At 34.5% G+C, this 19,933-nt stretch overlaps 1 protein-coding gene and 2 long non-coding RNA genes across 4 annotated transcripts; 1 reads left to right on the forward strand and 2 right to left on the reverse strand.

Moving 5' to 3' along the window:
- Positions 1-358: 358 nt before the first annotated feature.
- On the reverse strand, positions 359-3,549 carry LOC110706337. The gene is made up of 2 exons (XR_002508316.1): positions 2,526-3,549; positions 359-2,294 (listed from the first exon to the last, which is right to left on the reverse strand). It is a non-coding gene; the product is annotated as an uncharacterized LOC110706337 (long non-coding RNA).
- Positions 3,550-7,352: 3,803 nt separating this feature from the next.
- LOC110706338 lies at positions 7,353-9,130 on the forward strand. Of its 2 annotated transcripts, XR_002508318.1 has the most exons (4): positions 7,353-7,567; positions 7,934-8,002; positions 8,512-8,590; positions 8,882-9,130. It is a non-coding gene; the product is annotated as an uncharacterized LOC110706338 (long non-coding RNA). The 2 variants fall into 2 exon arrangements; XR_002508317.1 differs by having other exon boundaries at positions 7,934-8,590.
- Positions 9,131-13,156: 4,026 nt separating this feature from the next.
- Positions 13,157-19,224, reverse strand: LOC110706339. The gene is made up of 4 exons (XM_021884245.1): positions 18,652-19,224; positions 15,045-15,811; positions 14,455-14,495; positions 13,157-14,377 (listed from the first exon to the last, which is right to left on the reverse strand). The coding sequence occupies exons 2-4, from the start codon at positions 15,361-15,363 to the stop codon at positions 13,499-13,501; spliced, it is 1,239 nt and encodes a 412-aa protein (XP_021739937.1). The 5' UTR covers positions 15,364-15,811; positions 18,652-19,224; the 3' UTR covers positions 13,157-13,498.
- Positions 19,225-19,933: the final 709 nt, after the last annotated feature.

Here is a 19,933-nt window from a genome sequence, read left to right on the forward strand (position 1 = left end):
CAAATTCGTATACGAAGCGTCGATATTTGCATTGTGTCGCGCACTTTCTCAAATTTCTCGACGCTTTTTTGTGTCTATAATCTCATATTTGGCAACGCTTTTTAAGTCTCTGATTTCATACTTTAAATGTACGATATTCTACCGACGTTTTTTGTGTCCATAATTTAAAATTGGGTAACACCTTTTCAAGTCCATATTCTCTATAAAAATATCCAATGTGGAAAATATTTATATTACTTGCAAAGATACTCCATATCGTAGTATTAAAAAAAAAATCAGAAGAAAAAGTTTACCCATAAATTGAATTTATTCATAATTAAACAAGAGTACAAATTATTATATGTATACATATGTGAAATAATGCAAAAAACTATGATTATATTCTAACATTATTAAACTAATATTCATTTACAAGACATTCGATCTCTTAAACTGCTAACATTAAATAAAAATGCGTAGTTGCAATACTACAATTATTTCGAAAAACACGCAACTTCTCTCTATTGAATTGGAGCTAATTTAATGTCTTCATGGAATGACTTGATTAATTTGTAGACTTGACACATATAATAGTCATAACATCCTGCATCAATAACAAGCATGTTAGAGCCGGAAGTTAAAATTTGCCATATATTTTTGTTGGTTGAATAAAACATGTTTCTAGTTAGTGGATTATAGTCCCGACAAGACAAATTATATTAGATTTAAAAGACAGACTACAGATTTGTAATAAAAAAGGTAACCAGCTGCATAACAAGGTTTCTAACACTAGTTACCTCTGGCTTCATTGCTGAAGCTAAGAGTACTGAAATTCTTAGTCCACAACACTAAAGTACTTCATGCTGCCAAATACATACTGATGTAGGAAATCAAGAGTTCCATCGATTATAAAACAATGCAAGTTTGAGAAACCTGCTTCGTAGTTTTTATAGTTGCATCTCAGGTCCTATATTATGAAAGAAAGAAACAAGAAAGAGAAAGGACACACAGATGATCTAGATTCCAAAAACAATTGTTGCTCGTGTGGCAGGAGACATAATAAAGACCTTAACGCGGGCAAAGCACCTACTTATCATCTTAGGAAGCCCACCCAACTTAAATTTAGCCACTTCATGTTTAAGTAAAGCCAAAGTATTCATTTAAGCAAACACACCCCAACTCAAAGCAATAAACCCGCATAGGCTTTAAGAGAGCAATAAACATCCCCGCTGCGATAGAACCATGGCAGCAGACCACTGAAATTTCCAAAAGGCACAACTTCTAGCACACAATTCCAAATCTAGAAATTCTTGAGCCTAGATTGGATAACTTTTCAAGATATATATCTTTTATGAAGGGATTATGGGATAATATCAACTGCAGGTATATCATTTTAAGACAAACAAAACTGCAGCTCAAGGCAACTAAAATTAGTACTACGACAAATCTAAAAAAAAAAAATCTAATTGTTGAAAAATCTAAAACACCGACACAACCACATAACAGATATGATCTCCCACAAAAAGTAATCCAACATAACTAGGAGGCTTCTCTTGTCACTCTAGAAAAAATGTTCCTACCCAAAAGACAGGTTTGATTTCTTATAAATAACTTAAGGTTTCAGTCTTTTAGATGTTAAAAGGGGTTTAATATTTAATCTAGCTTGCATTGTTTTTTATTTGGAAATATCAGTTGATACTTAAGCTTCCCAAAATAACAAAAAATAAGGTTTAAAATGGTTTAGTCACACACTAATACTCACACCAATCCATCTCAGTAACTCCAATTATTTAATTTTTTGGGACTGAGTAAGATACTAAGTACTACTCCCGTAATACTTGTATGTAATTACTTCCTAAAGAAGAGAATAAAATAAAAAGTTAAAGTAACAACCATAAATTCAAGAAAATAGCCAAATTCCCCATTCTGTTTAAACAATAAGAACTTTGCAATTAAGAAACCAACCAATTACTCCAAAAAAAATTCATAGCAAATCGTACAAAAAAATAAAAATACAAAACCCCACTTATTTACTCAATCAGATCAGAAATTAAGCAAAAATTGAAACAAAATGGCCAATTTGACATCAAAATTAAACCACAACAATTATAAAAAGCAAAATAACAGAAGAAAAAAAAAAAGAAGAAATTCTAACATGGATAAATTCATTGACCTCTAAAACAACGTTGTATCTAGCAAAATAATACGGCATAATAAGGACAGGCATTACTCAAAAAGTGAAGACCAGATCTGTAAAGGGAGGAAAATAACCTAGCTCAACCACTAAGGATTGAATCTGAACCCCAATTGCTACTCTGAAATTTCAGAATAAGTACATTAGTTAAATTTGCAACAAATTAAACTCGTTTATCTCAATACCTCTCTCAGTGGGGTTTCTACTAGAGAAGCATAAACAAAACCCTTAAATCTCTGTTCTTCATGAGTTAACCCTCTATCATCATTAAATCGTAACAATTCTGAAAATTAAAACTCTAGATCTAAAATACTCAATTTTAACAAGAAATTAAAAAAATGATAAAAAGTACCTTTGAATAATTACTAACTAGCACAAAGGAATGAGAGAAAAGCAAATTCCGCTTCCCAATTTATAAGAACCACGCTGAAAATACAGATCCAAATCCTAATTCCATGAATCTCTTAGTGTTTTTGGAGAACTGGGTACGGAGAAAGATGAAAAAATTAAAACTGATGAAACTATGAGAGTTAGGGTATGTAGAGCGGCGGTTTTATTATCCTATAATGTAATGCCATGATGCGGGCCAAAAGAAATTTGTCAAGTGTCGTGCAGGTGGGTATATCTCGACGCTTTTACCTGTCGGAAATAAATTTTGACTTAAATAAGCGTCGAGGATACACGCATACTATATCAAGCAGCTGACGCCCCCTACACTGTGTCGAGCTCACAACGTCGCTAAAATACGCATTTTGTAGTAGTGAAACAAGCCTGTAATTCTGCCTGAAGAGCAGATGAAGCATGACAAGCCCGAGAAACGCCTCCCAAAACTAAGTCCAAAGACAAAACTCGAAAAATATACCCGTTCCAGCATTATTGCTCTGACTGTCCCAAGCACCGTCAAAGATCAGACAAATGTCCAAAGACTCGTGGCCAAGGCCCTGTAGCCAATGCGAGAACCGAACATGAGGACGAATGGAGGAACTCTGCTAATGGGACAACTGGCTATCAGAATAGCGAGCTGCCTCTTTAAGACGGATGATCCATTCCTAGACCAGAAAAGAAGTGAAAACAGGAGAAAAAACTGCATTCTGAAAGACATGATGGTTACGAGTCAGCCAGACCGCCCAAACATGATGCTCTTTTTCATTTCATTACTTTGGTGCAAAGTTACTTCAATAGAGCAAAAATCATTTTCTTTTATAAAAAAGATATACCACATTTTCCTCAACTTCTCTATCTTTCCACCTCTATCCTTCCTCGATCTTGTGCTTCCATTTCTCTTTTTCTCTATATTTTTTCCAATATACACAATGGAAAACTCTTTTCACAAACGTAGTCATTTAATTAATTCTTTTCATAAAAGAGCTACTTCGACAACTATTTTTAAATTTCAGATGTAGTTTAAGTGTTTATCAACCTCCTCCCTCTTAGGGATGTCAATGGGGCGGGGCGGGGCGGGGCGGATGTTGGTCTTCCCATCCCCATCCCCACCTAATATTTTCATCCCCATCTGATAGAACAATGTATACTACAAGAGGGGGGGTGAATTGTAGTGTATGTAGACTATGGTAAATTTTGCGGAATTAAATCTACTACTAAGAGAAAAGACACTGAGATAGGAAATGAATAAATTCACTATGTAAAAATGATTTACAATCACTAATACGTTGCCTAGACTCAAGTTCCGTGAGGAACTCAAGTTACCCAACTGTGATCCCTCAATCACAGTTTCTCACACTTTGTGATTCTACTCCGAATCACTTGTACAGTGTAAACAACTCTCTCAAGTCTCACACTTTACAACTCTCACAACCCAAACCCAATTACACAATGATTACAAGTATTTCCTAAAGAACTTAAGACACTAAGGATGGAAGGAACTTCTCTTTTAAACACTTTGAAACTCTATGCTCAGAATACTTAAGATTGTTTTTCCACGCTTTCAAAACTTAACGTTGATCTGTTTTTATAAGGAGAATATTCAAGCTTCCATTAAATTCCCACTTCCCCCTTAATCCCACGTTCTCTTTGGCTGAGAAGTTGGGATGTAGGCAGAGGAAATTTAGGAACATGATTTCCTTAGCTTGACTACCAAGTTCAACGTTCTCCTTATTACTAGGAGCCAGTATTTACCAAGTCAAAAAAATTAGTTATTCAAAATGATAATTATTTAATAAAAAAGATAATTATTTATTAATTAATTAAAAGATAAATAATTAATTAATTTAAAACTTATCTTTTTAAATTAATGAATTATGTATTTATTTATTAATTAAAAGATAAATAATTAATTAATTTAAAACTTATCTTTTTAAATTAATGAATTATTTATTTATTTATAAAATCTTTTTAAATCTTTTTCAAAACTGATTTTTATCACTTACTTAAATTAAGGGATATGAAAACTGTTTTAAAACTTTCGTTTAAAACTTTCGTTTAAAACTTTCTGAGTCAATCGTCAAGTTCCTTCGGGAACTACAGGTTCCTTCAGGAACTTCGAGTTTCTTCTTAATTCCTTCCATTCCTTCCAACACTTTTGTTTCTTAAGCTCGTACACTGAGTAACTAAGTATATAGAGTTGTGAGGACATCTTGAAAGCTTGCATTCATCATCATGTCTTACAAACTCTGTTGTTCCTACTCCGGAACATGTATTTGTGTACCTGAATCTTTCTGTTCAACCAAGACTCATAAACATCATTAGTCAGAGTTTGTTTTATGTAAGTCAATCATCAAAATATTAAGGTAGTCAATTCAACACCATCCCCATCCCCGCGGCGGGTCCAATTTTCATCCCCATCTCCGCCCCACCGGGTACAACTCCAAAACCATCCCCGCCCCACCCCCACTTGGATATCCATCCCCACCTAATCCCCACCAAAGTCCCGCCTAATCCCCACCGAAGATCCACCTAATATCTGTATCTCAAATACACAATCTTACATAACTAATACGAATTATAAAATAAAACATTCTATACACATTTTTGTGTTATAATATAAGTGTCGTACAAAGTATTATAATTAATATTGTATTTCATGTAATTATTTTATAAATTGAATAAAAGTATGTAATTTTGCTTTAAAAGTTATATAGATGTGGGTATGAGGTGGGGATGGGGCGGGTACGAAGTAGGGCGGGTGGGGCGGGGCGGGGATGGGGCGGGTACAACTTAAAATCCACCCCCGCCCCATCACCCATGGCAGGTATGGTTTTTATCTCCATCCCCGCCCCACCACCCGCCAAACCGAGACCCATCCCCGCCCCATTGGGGCGGATCTCCTACTTGGCCCACCCCACTGACATCCCTACTCCCTCTATGACTGCGGCCATGAGGGGGTGTGATAGAATATATGATAAGATATTATGTTATTGTAATATATAAGTAATATATTTTGTAAAATTATCCTTTGAGATTTCCTATTATAATTAGGACTCAATATTGTAGCCCTATATATAATGATTAATGAAACCGACTCCAATTTGAAGTGTTTTACAAAATCTAACAATTATTTATCACATAAAGTTAGAGATATCTCAAGGACATAGATTGGGCCATGTGATTGTAAAATCTTATTTAACCTTTTAATTATTACAGAGTATATGTAAGTACAAATTAATAACACAAATTAATAACATAATATTTCTCGTCAACACTTTATGCATTAGGACTAGTATGAGATACATAGTATAACTTTGTGCTTAATGTTACTTCTTAATATCTATTACTCCCTTCGTTTTTTTGTCCGATCCTAAATGAAATTTTGTTGTTATTTGAAGCAAATGAAATATCAAAATTAATGATGTGTTTATATTCACTAAAAGAAAATAGATCAAAGAGGGCGATTTTATTCTGACAAAGAGGGCGACTTTAATTTTGCCTTCTTAAACACCATCAAATAGAGCATATAGAATCGCCCTATTATATTGTTATCAAAAAGGGCGAAAATTTGGTCGTTGGCTTATAGCTGATCAATAAGGGCGACTAAATAAAATTCGCCCTCTTTGATCAAACAATAATGGCGACTTCAACAATCGCCCTCTTTGATAAACAATAAGGGGGCAAATTAATAGTAGTTGTCGTCCTTTCTTGCACAAATAAACAAATACTTCTACTGTACTCCGTAAAACAAACCCCAAAACCAAAAATTGTAAAACCCCTCTCTCTCCTCACAATGCGAAAACTACACTTCGAATTCTCCATTGAAACGAGTTTGAGCTTTCTCGATCCTCCATTGAAGCGAATTTGAGCTTTCTCGATCCTCCATTGAAGCCTCAAAGACTGTTGATTAAAAAAAATAATAAAATTGTTTTGTATGAACAGGTGTTTATGATGCATGATCATTGGAGATAAGTATATGATTAATTACCTCATTATCTGATTTCAAAATGTAATGTATAATAGTAGTTGATTGCAGTTTGATTATAGATTACTTATTGATTGTGAAGCTCTTTTAGGTATCCATGTTATGTTCAGAGCTAGTTTATGATTTGGTAAACATGAAAGCATATTTATCTTGATGTTTTCGACAGTCTTGTAATTGTAGTTCTGTGTTTTAATTGTGTCCACATGTATGCAATTGATCATGGTAGATTTTTAAAACCATAGAGCTTACTCATTGATGTATGTTTGAAGTGTCTCCAGTGGCGGACCCAGGAATTTCCGACTGGTGAGTCACAATTGATAACCAAATATGTAAAAAGAAAAAATTTACCAAAATTCCCAAGAAAAATTATTTACAAAGATCATCCAAATAGAAAATTGACAAGATTACAGTACTAACTAATAATTAACAAGCTTAAAATTGACAAGACTAAAATTAACAAACTAATAATTAACAAGCTAATAATTGACAACATGACAAGCTTAGCTCTCTAATAATTAACAAACTAATAATTGACAAGATTAAAATTTGTACAAGCATTAGGTTCACATTTCATCAAAAACCCAACAACATTAACAAAAGGTTCAAAGTTAGTATTTTTTTTATAAAAAAAAACTTAGAAAATAATTTATTTTTTTATTTTTTTTTTAAAAAACTTAAAAAATATTTTGGGCCCTGGTGAGTCATTTGACCCACCAGGCATAAGGCCAAGTCCGCCAATGAGTGTCTCATAGGCTTATTAGAAGATAAACATGTGATCTTTGTAGGAACTTGTTTTTTAACAATCTAGAACAGATATACTGAAAATTACAAGAACCCCTATTAGAAATTCAACTAAGAAAAATCGAAAAATCAAATTAAATATTCAGAAGAGATCTTCTCAATCAAGATTTTTTGTCATTTGATTATGCAGTGAGTGGCATAGAATTATAACCCATGTTTGCGTTCCCAAGTTGTCCGTTGAGGCACCTGTTTCAGGGTATACTTCCGTATTGCTCGATTATCGGGTAGGTTGGGACATCTTACGACATACTCCCCTCAAAAAGTTAAAAATCTACTCTTTGGCCATATGAAATCTGATGATAGAATTATATAGATTATCTGATTTGGGATTAGCTTGAGACTAATTAACTTTAATGTAATTATGAATTATGATGCTTATGCTGAGAATTGTAGTGTTTAGTTACATTCCTGAAGCATATTGTAGTCAGTCCTTGATTTCTCCCAGAAAGCTTGGTTGCACTTTCCTGTGAGTCCTTGAGTTTAAATGTTTTTGGTGCCAATAACTGCATTATCTAGTATTTTACATTGCAAATTAGATCTACATATTATGTAACTGTTTATAGTTTTGTTTCTATCTTCTATTTTTGTAGGGAAAAGAACAATGAATGAGCCTGAAGGGTCTACCTCTCAAGAGTCTCAACAACTTAAAAAAAGAAAAGGTAAATATGTTATGATTGCTTTATTTATGAATAGGTGCTAGAGCTGAGTTTTTGGGCTTTTCCTATTGCCGAATATTGGTGAGCCAATATGGTTGCTTCACCTTATGCTAATAGAATTTCATATATGCTTCATAGACATGGCCATTGTTGCTATAGGCTAGTCACAGATAACTGCTTTAATTTTTCCCAGTTTGATCAAATATTGATTGCAACACAAACTCCTAGTTGAATTAATCTCCTGATTGTCCTTAATTATTCATCCTAGTTGTGCACTGAATTTATAACCTTCTTGTTTCTCGTAGCCTGAAGAGAGTTCTTTATATCTTTTTTTTTTTTTTTTTTTTTTGAGGGATGAGTTCTTTATATCTTTTATTCCTTTTATCTTCATTTTATATTTTCATATACAGCTACGTTTATCTTTTCTAATGGAAATCCTTATGTTGTTTTTTTATCTTCCTGGTAATATGTATGCATGTGATTTTCTAAAATGATGCGAGCTGAATTGGAAGTTTCTAAGAAGAAACAAGATGACCTAGAACTAAAGCTTCGGTTAGTCGTGGAGAAGATTGGCCTTAATGCTTAATAGAGGTAATATTTTCTAGCTTACTCTTTATATAAAATTGTCATGTGGATGCATTTTCATGCCATGGTTATGTTAGCTTATTATGTTAGAGGAATCTTGGACAGGTTCTTATATAATTCAGTAGGTATAAGACATGGTGCTCAGACTGATGCTTTTCTACATGCTGTTATTTTGGCAGTAGTCCATCAGTCCATCAAACATTCCATTTTAGTATCTTATTCTTGAACTTGACTTTTGCGAATTGTAACTTTCCCTTTCTTCTTGAAGAGGATTAACAGTCACATTAAAACCTGCAGGACTCGAAACTGTTTCTTACCTGAATCTGTCAAGTTTGCAGTCAGGGGATCAAGTCAATGTGCTGATGTTTTGGAGATGGACACCAAAAGGCGGGTTGCATTACAGATGGAAAAAAAGGGGATGCTAGAAGCTGCAAGAATGAGAAGATTGCTTGATAGTTCATGTCCTAGAAAAAACATTATTAAATTTTAGTACTCTTTGGCTTAGCTATTTGCTATTTATAAAAACTTGGTTAATACTTTTGTTTATATGCCTATTAAGACCTTTTTTTTTTTCCTAAATGTACCCTCCTAGAATTCTTTTTTTTAAAAACTAAAAAATGAACAAAGAGGGCGACTTTAATTTTGCCCTTAGATTTTAATCAAAGAGGGCGAAAATTTTTGTCCTCTTAGATTTTGATCAAAGAGGGCTAAAATTTTTGTCCTCTTAGATTTTGATCAAAGAAGGCGAAAAGCTTTGTCCTCCTTGATTTTGATCAAAGAGGGCGAAATTTTTTGCCTTCTTTGATCTTTAACAAAGAGGGCGAAAGATTATTGTTGCCCTTTGAAGCTAATAGGACGAAGCTAAAAGGGCAACTTAGGGGCGATTTTAAAATCGCCATCTTTGCCTAATAGGGCGAAATTGTAACCTGAGAGGGCGATTTAAATTGCCCTCTTTAATCTTATTTGTTGTAGTGATTTCATAACGTGGTAATGTGAGATATTATTTGATTCATCACAATGTTTAGTTTCTAATTAAATATACAAGTTATATAATTTTATAATACATAGCTTTATTTATTTATTTATTTATTTTTGAAGTTGTTATGGAGTAATACATAGCTTGAGATATTATATATACAGTATTGCATTGAAAACTCTGAAAAAAACAACTTGGAAAAAAAAAACCGAAGGAGTGCTTAATAACAGAAGAATGAGAATGAAGAAACAATGTTCCTTGCTGTTTCATAGATGACATGTGAATATTTTGTACTCTTAATTTACAACTTTATAAGTTGATTTCTAATTTGTTTAATTTAAACACTCCATAACTTTATTCAAAATTAAATTGTTGAAAAAAAAAATTGTTTTAATTTACTTCCAAAAAAAAAAAAAAAAAGGTTTTATGTATCTCTAATTTTGGAGATGAAAATTTTTTCACGTAATTTTGCAAGTAAGAATAGGTAAATCACCGACTAGGATTATACTTTGTGTGTGTTATATAAAGTATATATTTTAAAAACGTCGCTTTTTTCAAGAATAATTCACTTTGCATGTTGTGGTGTGGACGTGTGGTACTGGTACCAAATCAAACAAGATTATTTTTGTACACAACTCGTTTAATATATAAAATATAATCTGAAGAATATGAACTACAGTGCTCCATAGCTTGTTTATCTACTCCCTAACATTCTAACTTAGGGTCTATTCTCAAACGATTATTTACAGTTCAGTGTAGTTCAGTTCAGCTTTAATAAGTTCAGTTCAGTTCAACTCCTAATTTCCTTCTCTTGTAAAATATTCATTTCAGTTCATTTCAGCTCCAATAAGTTCAGTTCAGTTCAACTCAGCTCTAATAAGTTTTGTTCAATTCATTTCAGCTGAGTTCAGACAATGAGAACATACCCTTAGTATAGACCAAAATTGTTGTACGGGATTAAACAAAGGGAGTAATAGATTACCATTTAGGATCGGACAAAAAAAAATCCAATTTTTTTTCTTTACAATCATTATAAAGAACCATTAAGTTAACTAATCATGCGATTCATCCCTCCCCCCCCCCCCCTCCCTCCTTATTCCCTAATAAAAACGCCCATATTTTGGAAAACGAGGTTAGTGTTGCTTCTTATATGCTAAAAATGCTAAGTAGTGGATTGAGACAACTAACAAAGCCAAAGTGTTCGGGGCGTGGGATGGTGAAAGGGGTCGTGTGGCATGTGCACAAGATATGTGCACCCAAGGACAAGGCATACAAACAACTAGTTTTGTTGTTTAAGGGTATGTTGTTGTTGCCTTAAAACATGGTGATTTAGGATTAATGAGATGGTTCTAGGCATTGTCCATGACTCCCAAGGCCCTTTGGGAACCCATGGAAGTACTTGGATGCATAATCTTGTTGGGTGAAAAAAATGATGTACGAAAGCCAAATTTGAAGGCTAGTACACGAAATCGAAGCAATTTAGTAGGTATCGGGACCCGGTGTCAGAAATTCACGAAATTGTGCGAGATGCATCCCAAGGTCATATGATGTTGTTTGAACCTATATACGACCATAAGTCGGTTACATAAAGGCCCGGTGGAAGCCTATAACCAATACAAGAGTCGTGTACGGAAACTAGTAAACAGGATGCTTAAAGGCAAATTGGATGGTTCCATCCACCCAATTGGACTCCCAGAGGGTATTAGGGTCTATAGGTAGCTTCTCGGCACTTTTTGTTTACGGGTCAGAAAAAGTAAAAATTGGCAAAATTGAAGGCTATAATAAACGTTTTTTGGCCAATTTCAGAGGTTTCGGGACCCGATGTCGAAATGTCTCGAGATACTAGGGGATACATCTCAGAGTCATATAATGTCGTTTGGAACCATATATGATCATTATATGGTTCCATATATGTTCGTGGTAGCCTCGAGTTTATAAAATCGGTGCAAGTTGTAAACGGGTAAATTGATAGTTTAAAGGCATATTGGATGGCTTTACCCAACCAAATGGACTCCCGGGGTGTATTAGGGTCCATGGGAAGCATCTCGACAGTTTTGTTTTCGGGTCTAAAAAATTGAAAATTTGTCCAAAATTGAAGGCTATATTACACGATTTCAGGCTAGTTTTGACTTTTTTAAAAAAATTAACTGAATACGTGTGGTGACTCACGAGGTCATATAAGGTGGTTTGAAACCATAACACACCTATAAAGATGTCTATAAAGTACCAAGGCACATATACCTAAAAGCCTTTGGTACCAACAAATATTTACACTCTTTTCACTTCTAATAAGAATAAGTTGATTAAGCTTTCACAATGGCTAGCTTCATGTACATGTAGCTTTGGATTGCCACATCTTAAATCTCCAATCTATATGATTTAAGTTACAACCTCTACAATGTTAAATTGATAAGCTACATTCTTTTGTAATAAATAAACCATAAAAAAATAAAATAATAAATAGATAAACAAACAAACAAATACGTAAAATATATTAAACAAATAAATATAACAACATTGGTGAGTGAAACTACATAGCTCTATAGAGGTATGTAGGGCCTGTTCTCATACATTGAAATTCAGTTCAGTTCAGTTCAGTTCAGCTCAGTTCAGTTCAATCAGTTTAGCTCCTAATTTCCTTCTCTTATAAAATATTCATTTCAGTTCAGTTCAGTTCAGCTGAGTTCAGTCAATGAGAACAGGCCCGTAGCTTGGCTTAGCTACAAGAGATTGTAGCTCCACAATGGCTAGCATGTAGCTAGCAATTATTTAGAAATTGCTAACAGGTCCTTATGCACAACCATTGTGGATGCTCTTTAGACTAGTAAGCAAACCTTAAATTAATATTTGTAGGAGTATAGATTTTATAAATAGATGTGTCACTATCAAATTCCATTCCATTTATTTATTTATTTTAATTTCTTGTATAATAAAATTTCTAGTTGAAATCTTGATGTTGTTACTTGTACAAGTTTATCTGGTTGAGTTTAATGGCACATGGTGTGGGAAAATGAAAGGGGCTAACTAAGCTACTTAAAATTGGGTCGTGAGAGAAGGGTGCAAACCTTGTCAAGAAATCTATTTAGTTGGACCTTAAGCCAAGGACGACCATATTTATTGCCTAAGGCCAACGTCGCGGCCACTACCAGTACACCAACTTGGCCTTGTTGCTTCACTCAATTAGTGTCTAGGGATGCCTTTGCAACTCATGACATTGCACATGATTTGTGGGGCACGGTATGTTTTCGCTAAAAAATTACTCTGTATAACGTCATTTGTCAATATCAATATCAATGTTTTATTACTCTGTATAGGTTTTCATATCCGGTTTGATGTTCTTGACCACTTGTAAGTTGTAGTTTTGGTTTAGATGTACTCCGTAATGGTAGGTATATTTCGTAACCTTATCCATTGTTGTAGGACATGCGACTATGATATGTAATGGTGGTAAACTGGATTGTCAAGACTCCAATATCAAAGTGTTAATCTAGTATTAATTGTAAAGTAGTTTAGGACTCCTACAATGCACGGAAATGGGAGAGGAAAGGGCAAGAGGGATATAACAGAACCATACACTGGAATTTTCAAGCCAGTAAAAATGAAAAAACTCAAATCATACCAGAGTTTTTACACATCTTCAATATATAAACAAGAAACTTGAGACCATCATATAAGAATCTAACTGCAATATGGATGTTTGACAACCATCAGCAAATAATGTATTAGCAAATGTAAAACCAAAAGATGAAAAATTCAGTTAAAAGAAACTACAGATTTACACCTAAGATTTATAATGTTATAACAAAACCATACATCGGAAATGACCCGCGCTTCCTTTCTCCTACCATTCAAAATTATCATAGCAGTCAGCCAGTCACCAGGCTATAAAAAAACAATTGCTACGGATATTTAGGACATTTTTAACTTGATAGCATGCTTCATCCTTTCTTAATGCTAGGACCAGCTGCAGTCTTTGAGCACCCACCTGCACCATAATCAGAAAATCTTCCACCAAAAAGATGCAGCGGGTGAGAGCTTGTTTTCTTCAGCTTGCTAGGAAAATCTTTGCCAGTGTTACCCTTGTGAGAGAAACTGTTTTTTATTTTCTGTCGGCTCAGGACAAACATACTGCTTTTCTGAGGAGTATGCAGGGCTCCCTCAACACTATCACTAGCTTGAACGCAGCCCCAAGTTCTTGATGATCCCTCTTCACTGAAAGTTCTTAGTCTTGGGAAATTATTGCGCAGCCTTGGCAAAGTATGCTGCTCGGGAGAATATTCTCTTTCGAGTTTGGAACAAATAGGACAAGGAGGGTCATTTTTATGGGACTTTGGAGTTGTCTGATCCAAGCATTCTGCGTGGAAAACATGCCGGCAAAAAAGAACCCCGGCAACAGGCATATCTTCAGTTTTAACAATCCGTCTAGAGCTCCAAGGTGATCTCTGAGAAAGTAATCTATCACATAATCCACATTTAAAGCCCTCATTTGCATTAGAGGTTCGAGCAAGAAACTCAGATTCAAGTCGCTCAGAAATATCAGTCAAATCAATACTGCTGCTGCCACTGCTCAACCGATGAGAATCGCTCTGGGGAGTGGTAGCATCATATGCAGGAAGTCCAGCAGCAGGGCTCGCAGACACTTCTCTTGTAAATGAATGAACTGGGAAGGATAGAGGATGTACAGGTTTGGAAATGAAAGAACGATGACTGGGGAAGTTCCGCGGGGTTGAAAGGCTATGCTTTCCTATGTGCTCGAACTCACTACCATCTGAACGAGGTGAAGTGAATCCCCCACCATCTCGAACCACGGAAGAACCCTTCAAAGAGAGAATAGGTTAACTAATAAAACCATAGAATATTTAAGATATGAAGCAAACACCAAATTATATAGTACCTCCAGTGTAGGGGTGAAGCTTAACGGCCCAGATATTGTATCTGCAGCATCAATTATAATCATCAAAGGAGCATAATTGAAAATAAATGCAGGTGAACAATTTAAAGCAACTCAGAAAAAATCAAATCCATGCAAAGGCTACAAGATGATACAGTTCTCCAGGAAGGAAAAGAAAACGTAAGCAAAGCATAACATTACACTCCACATGCCATTAGCACTTGGGAAGAAAACTAATGTGTAGCCTATTCGGGCATCCAACTCTATCGGCAGTTTGGCTGTTAATAAGTTAAGAATTTGGGATTTCACATCCTCACGATGCATACCAACAAAATTGACACAAAACATTACTCTAATAACCACTTCATAGACTGCAACTGCAAGCATGTAAATTGTTTACCTTACTAGTTAGCTCCTTGATTTCACCTAAAATCACTAAAACAGTTGCAAAGATACTTAAAGGTTATTTTGATATGACCCTTATTGGCAGAAAAAATGAAAATCACACAGGAAATAAAATATCCATTGCTAAAGGAAAAAAAAAATAAGGGCGGGAAAGCAACTTTAGTTCCCTAGAGGAAAGCAATACACACCTCTCCTGGTAGCAGTTTCAAATTCATCAATACTCACTCCTCGCACTGGTGGGGGTGTCCATGGCTGGATTAATGAAGCATCAGACGGACTGCTAAAATACAGGGCACCACCCTCAGATGCAGAATATTGGTGAGTTGGATGATAACCACCTCTTATCCAGCTCCTGCTTTCTTTACTGTTTGACGATGTAGATCCAAACAACTGAATGCTGTCACTAGAGCCATACTGTATCCCTTCAGGCTGGAAGCCATAGTCCCATCTAGATGGTGGTGGTGAGAAGCTTGTATTAGTTCGCCAATATGGTTCATGAGGCCCCATAGGCCACTCCCGGCTTGCAGCATTTGACCCATGTGGCCTAGCGGCCACACAACAAAGAGACCCCGTCTTAGCTATGTTTTGTGAGACCCACAAGAATAATCCCCCTTGCCTTTAAACTGTAACAAGCTACCAAATACTAGCCTTGAAATTACTACACTCTTTACACGGTCACAACATACAAGAAGATCAATGTACACAAGACAACCATTTTATCACTGTTCTATATTGAAACATTTCTAAGGTATTCTCCAAAGAGAACATATATATCGAGAATTTTACACAAATTGGATAAAGAGAGATGGTAGTTTGTTGGTACCACTTTATGATAGAAAAATAAAAATATATGCATGGATATCTACACCAAGGAATATTAAAGACATAGTTCCATCTTTAGCATCTTCTTCAAAATGTTATAGCATGGTACCAACTTTATGCCTTGATATCAGACCTGGGTAGTACACAAAACAAAGAGAGCTCAGCCACAATCAACAGCCAAAGAAGTTATTCATATGCTGAATAAAGATAATCAATTTGAAATCAACTAGTGAGAGTGGCTGTGAGGCTCGGACAAAAAAGCGGAACAGGTCCAATTACTTAACCATGAATACCCGAGATCCTCAACAGGCCAATTATGTATAGTGGTCACTTAATCTAAAATCAATAAATCCTAGATCAAATTCGAAGGTTACCCAGGAGCTAGAAGACACCTAGAATAATCCCCTTGTCTTGATATGCCCAATAACAGCACATAAAGATTAATGCTCAAAGGTCACCAAACTGATGTGAGAAGCTATATGGTCCAAGGTCAGAAAAAAACTTCCGAGAACATTAAAAAATTAGTCCTTTGTTCTGCAATGGTTCCAGCTATTCAAAATATACACAGATAATTGTAAACTGTAAATTAAGCCCTGTGGATCATACAATGGAGTTCATAACAAGAAATGAAGATAGCTAAGTTTAACCTTGGCTAGCCTTTGCCTACAATTAGATACTAGCCTATGAAACCCTTTATGTCCTAGCAACATCCCGAAGATGTGCCAATGGCAGGCAAACGATACATTTCGGCTATTCACCATTAGTCAAGGTTGTGGTCATGGACAATGCGCAACATGCCAAGCACCAACCACATCTAACCCACAGCCCAATTAAGGCAACTCTGATGGTTGAATAGCAATTCTTGCTAGTAAAGTTCCACTAGCATGTTAAGGGGAAGGCTATGACGGGCAGAAAAGATACAGGTATGTTCATGCACATCTAGTGGTACCCAAAATCAAGGTTCATGGCTACCAAGCAGGTAGCTCAATGCATGTCAAAGCTAAAAAATGAAGCAAAGCAGTCTAAGAGAGCTGTACAGGGACTAAACATGCAAGCAAAACAATCTAATAGGCACATGCAGCAGTGTCTGTTCTTAATGACTAGCACCACTTTTCCATGCATTTTTGTTCCACTACTGGGAATGTAGTAGCAGCACCATGTAGCACAAGACAACTAGCACAAGGTGCTCTACACTTTGTGTGCTTCCAAAGTAATTCTAGCCTTAACTATTTGCTTGCCAAATTCAATTCCTGTAATCTGTATGCCCATGTCTAAACAAATCGAATCGACCCTAGTCCTCCCTCATAGGTTATAATCTTCATTACCACCCCAAATATTTCCTGAAATGCCTGTTATCTATTACCATTTAAAGCATCACATGGAATATTGCAACCAAAACTGACTCAAGCCTCTGATCCTAAAATGTTAAGGTAAACCAATTAGAGCCCTAGTTTTCTACTTTTCTCCTGTTTCTTCTTTTATTTGTTTTACATTTCTGCTCACTTGATTGTTTACATAAATTCATCATATTTACAATTTAAATCATATTTAGTATTGGTACTATCTCTACCATACTGTACAGCTGTAACAGAATTTTGGATGCATTACGTATTTACATACATATATCCAAAATCAAATAATTCATTCCAAATTGTCCAAGGCATGGTCAGCTTAATATAGGTTTAGCTTCATTTGATTTTCTTAAAAATGAATATTAAATTGTACATTGTGTGATAGCTAGAACAAGCTAAATAATATTTTAGTATTCAAATTTCAGTTTGGTTGTTTACTTATTCTTGTAAAGGTAGAATAGAGGCCATGCAAACAGACATGTGAAGCACTTCAGACGGCCCCAACCTTCACCTTCAAATTTGAGATTTTGGCATCAACCATCATTTTGCGATGCCAACTCCCTTAAATGCAGCGGAATTGTACTTTAAGGAATAGTCCTAATCACTGTTAGTTTAATACAAAAAACAAGCCGGTGACTTCCCCTTCTTTTTCTAGTGTCCTAATAACTTCATTCCACATCTTCCAAAACCTAAGTGGATCTATGTGCTCTACACACTTTACTTAGGATAAAAAAGTTATTGAACTCCCCCAATTTAGAATCTTCCCTGACCAACCCTCAGCTCCACACACAGATGCCAACAAGTCTAAACAACATAGTTTTTGCCACAATTTGCTTGTAGAAAATCGAAAGTACTACAAAGTCAACAATAGCAAACTAATCTCAAATAATCAATCTCTGACATGAAAGTTCACTCCTACCCTCAAGCAATGCATTATTTCTATTCTAAACTGTCCATAAAGAAACTTACACTCATCCCCCCACAAGGGAAGGAATCAAGAATTTTTTCACGAAAAACTTTCACTCTCACAAAATTCATTTTAAATTCTATGCAGCTCTACAAAATTAAAAATCCGAATTTGGTTAAAATTTCTGTCTTTGCTTCATATAGGTCAGAATTTCATCAATTTTAAACCTGGAATGATGGCATTAATCATTTAATCATGTGTTCATGAAACCCAGAAAATACATACTGCATGAACTAAGCAACTAATCCTCAAATTTTCCTTCTAGTAACAGTACAATAACAAAGAATCTAACAACAAAAAAAAACAACAAACAAGAAATTTCATCATACTTTCAACTCCACTTTCTCATTAAAACTTCAAAAATATACTCAATAATCCAATCAAAAGCTAAACCACAACAATTCTAACTTTTTCACAAGATTCCAACAGCTTATGCAAATTTTTTTTCAAAAAAAAAAAAAAAAAAAAAGCAACACCCACTAAAGCTAACAAAAGAAACATCATATTTTATCACCAAAATTTAAAAAAAAAAAAAAAAAAAAAAAAAAAAAAAAAAAAAAAAAAAAAAAACTGAAATAAATTGGGGAAAAAAGAGAGTTAATCATCAGTAAATAATTTCTTAAAATGGAGAAGAAAAAAAAAAGTAGGATTTACCTGGGAAATAACACAGTTGACTAAAGAGAGAATGATGGAAGGAATTGAAGAAATAGTAAGAAGAATAAAATCCAAATAATTTGATTTAGCACATTCTTCGCAGAACATAAACCCTAATTTGTCGGAAAGAGGGAAAAAGTACCAAATTGATTTTTAGAGAGACATAAATAGTAGTGTTGTACTGTAGTACTTGATGAGAAGTGGAGAAGTTGCTCTCTTTTCTTTTCTTTTCTTTCTCTCTCCATTGTCTTATACTTTTATCGTGTGATTAGCTTTTTCTAGCCTTTTGCTTTGTCTTTTTCATTTTCATTTTCATTTTTTAGCCTTACTTTGGAGGATTACTTATTTTAAAATAAGGAGAAAATTACATATTACTTTTTCTGTTTCAATTTGTTAGACTCATATACTATTTTGGGCGTTTAAAAAAAATATATCCATACTGAATGTATTCAACTTTTAACTTAGTTTTTATTTCCTATTTTATACATATTAAATTTCGATTGATTAAATCAATTGATTGTGAATTGACTTTTTTTTTTTTTTGAAAACATTGATTGTGAATTGATGACATAACTCTAAGTAAAGAAATTATTCCCTTGAATTATGCAATTATGGTTGATGGTTTCCTAAAAAAACAGAAAATTTTAAATAAGGCAAAACTATTTATTAATTTTTTTACTTTAATGTTAGATTTCAAATATTCATTTTTTTTTATTTTATGTGATTGATTTCATGTGGGATTATCATATACACATTAAACAAATTTAATAAGACTAGTTGTTGGCCCGTGCGCTACGCGCGCGGTCCCCCAATGTGATTTCGTCTCCATGATTAGTGTGTAGTTAGTTATAGTTTATGTGTTAATGAAATTTAATTTTGCTAATGCTCACTTTAGTTATGTTATTATACATAATGATGCAGACATAGAGGCTAAAGTGGGTAGCATCGGTTGGCACGCAGTAGGCATATGAGCATGCTGTTAAGGGGAATGGTTGTCAAGATATTTAGCATTTTCTTATAACAAAAAGATTGTAAGAAATGGCTATTAATATAGTTTTAGTATTGTAATAGCTTTATTATCAACTAATCAAATCATTACAGTTTTCCCCTAACATTTTCTTGAATATAGTCTTGTTTTTTTTGGTGAACATCCTCGAGTATTCCTTTCTTTCTGTAATCATCAGGCTTGATCCTCATTACCTAAATTGCACATAACTAATGCTTGAAGTAAAATTGGAGTGGCTTATAATATAATGTCAAATTATCCATTATTAGAATAAAA

This window comes from Chenopodium quinoa, unplaced genomic scaffold, assembly GCF_001683475.1.
Source record: "Chenopodium quinoa cultivar QQ74 unplaced genomic scaffold, ASM168347v1, whole genome shotgun sequence".
Classification (NCBI taxonomy): domain Eukaryota; kingdom Viridiplantae; phylum Streptophyta; class Magnoliopsida; order Caryophyllales; family Amaranthaceae; genus Chenopodium; species Chenopodium quinoa.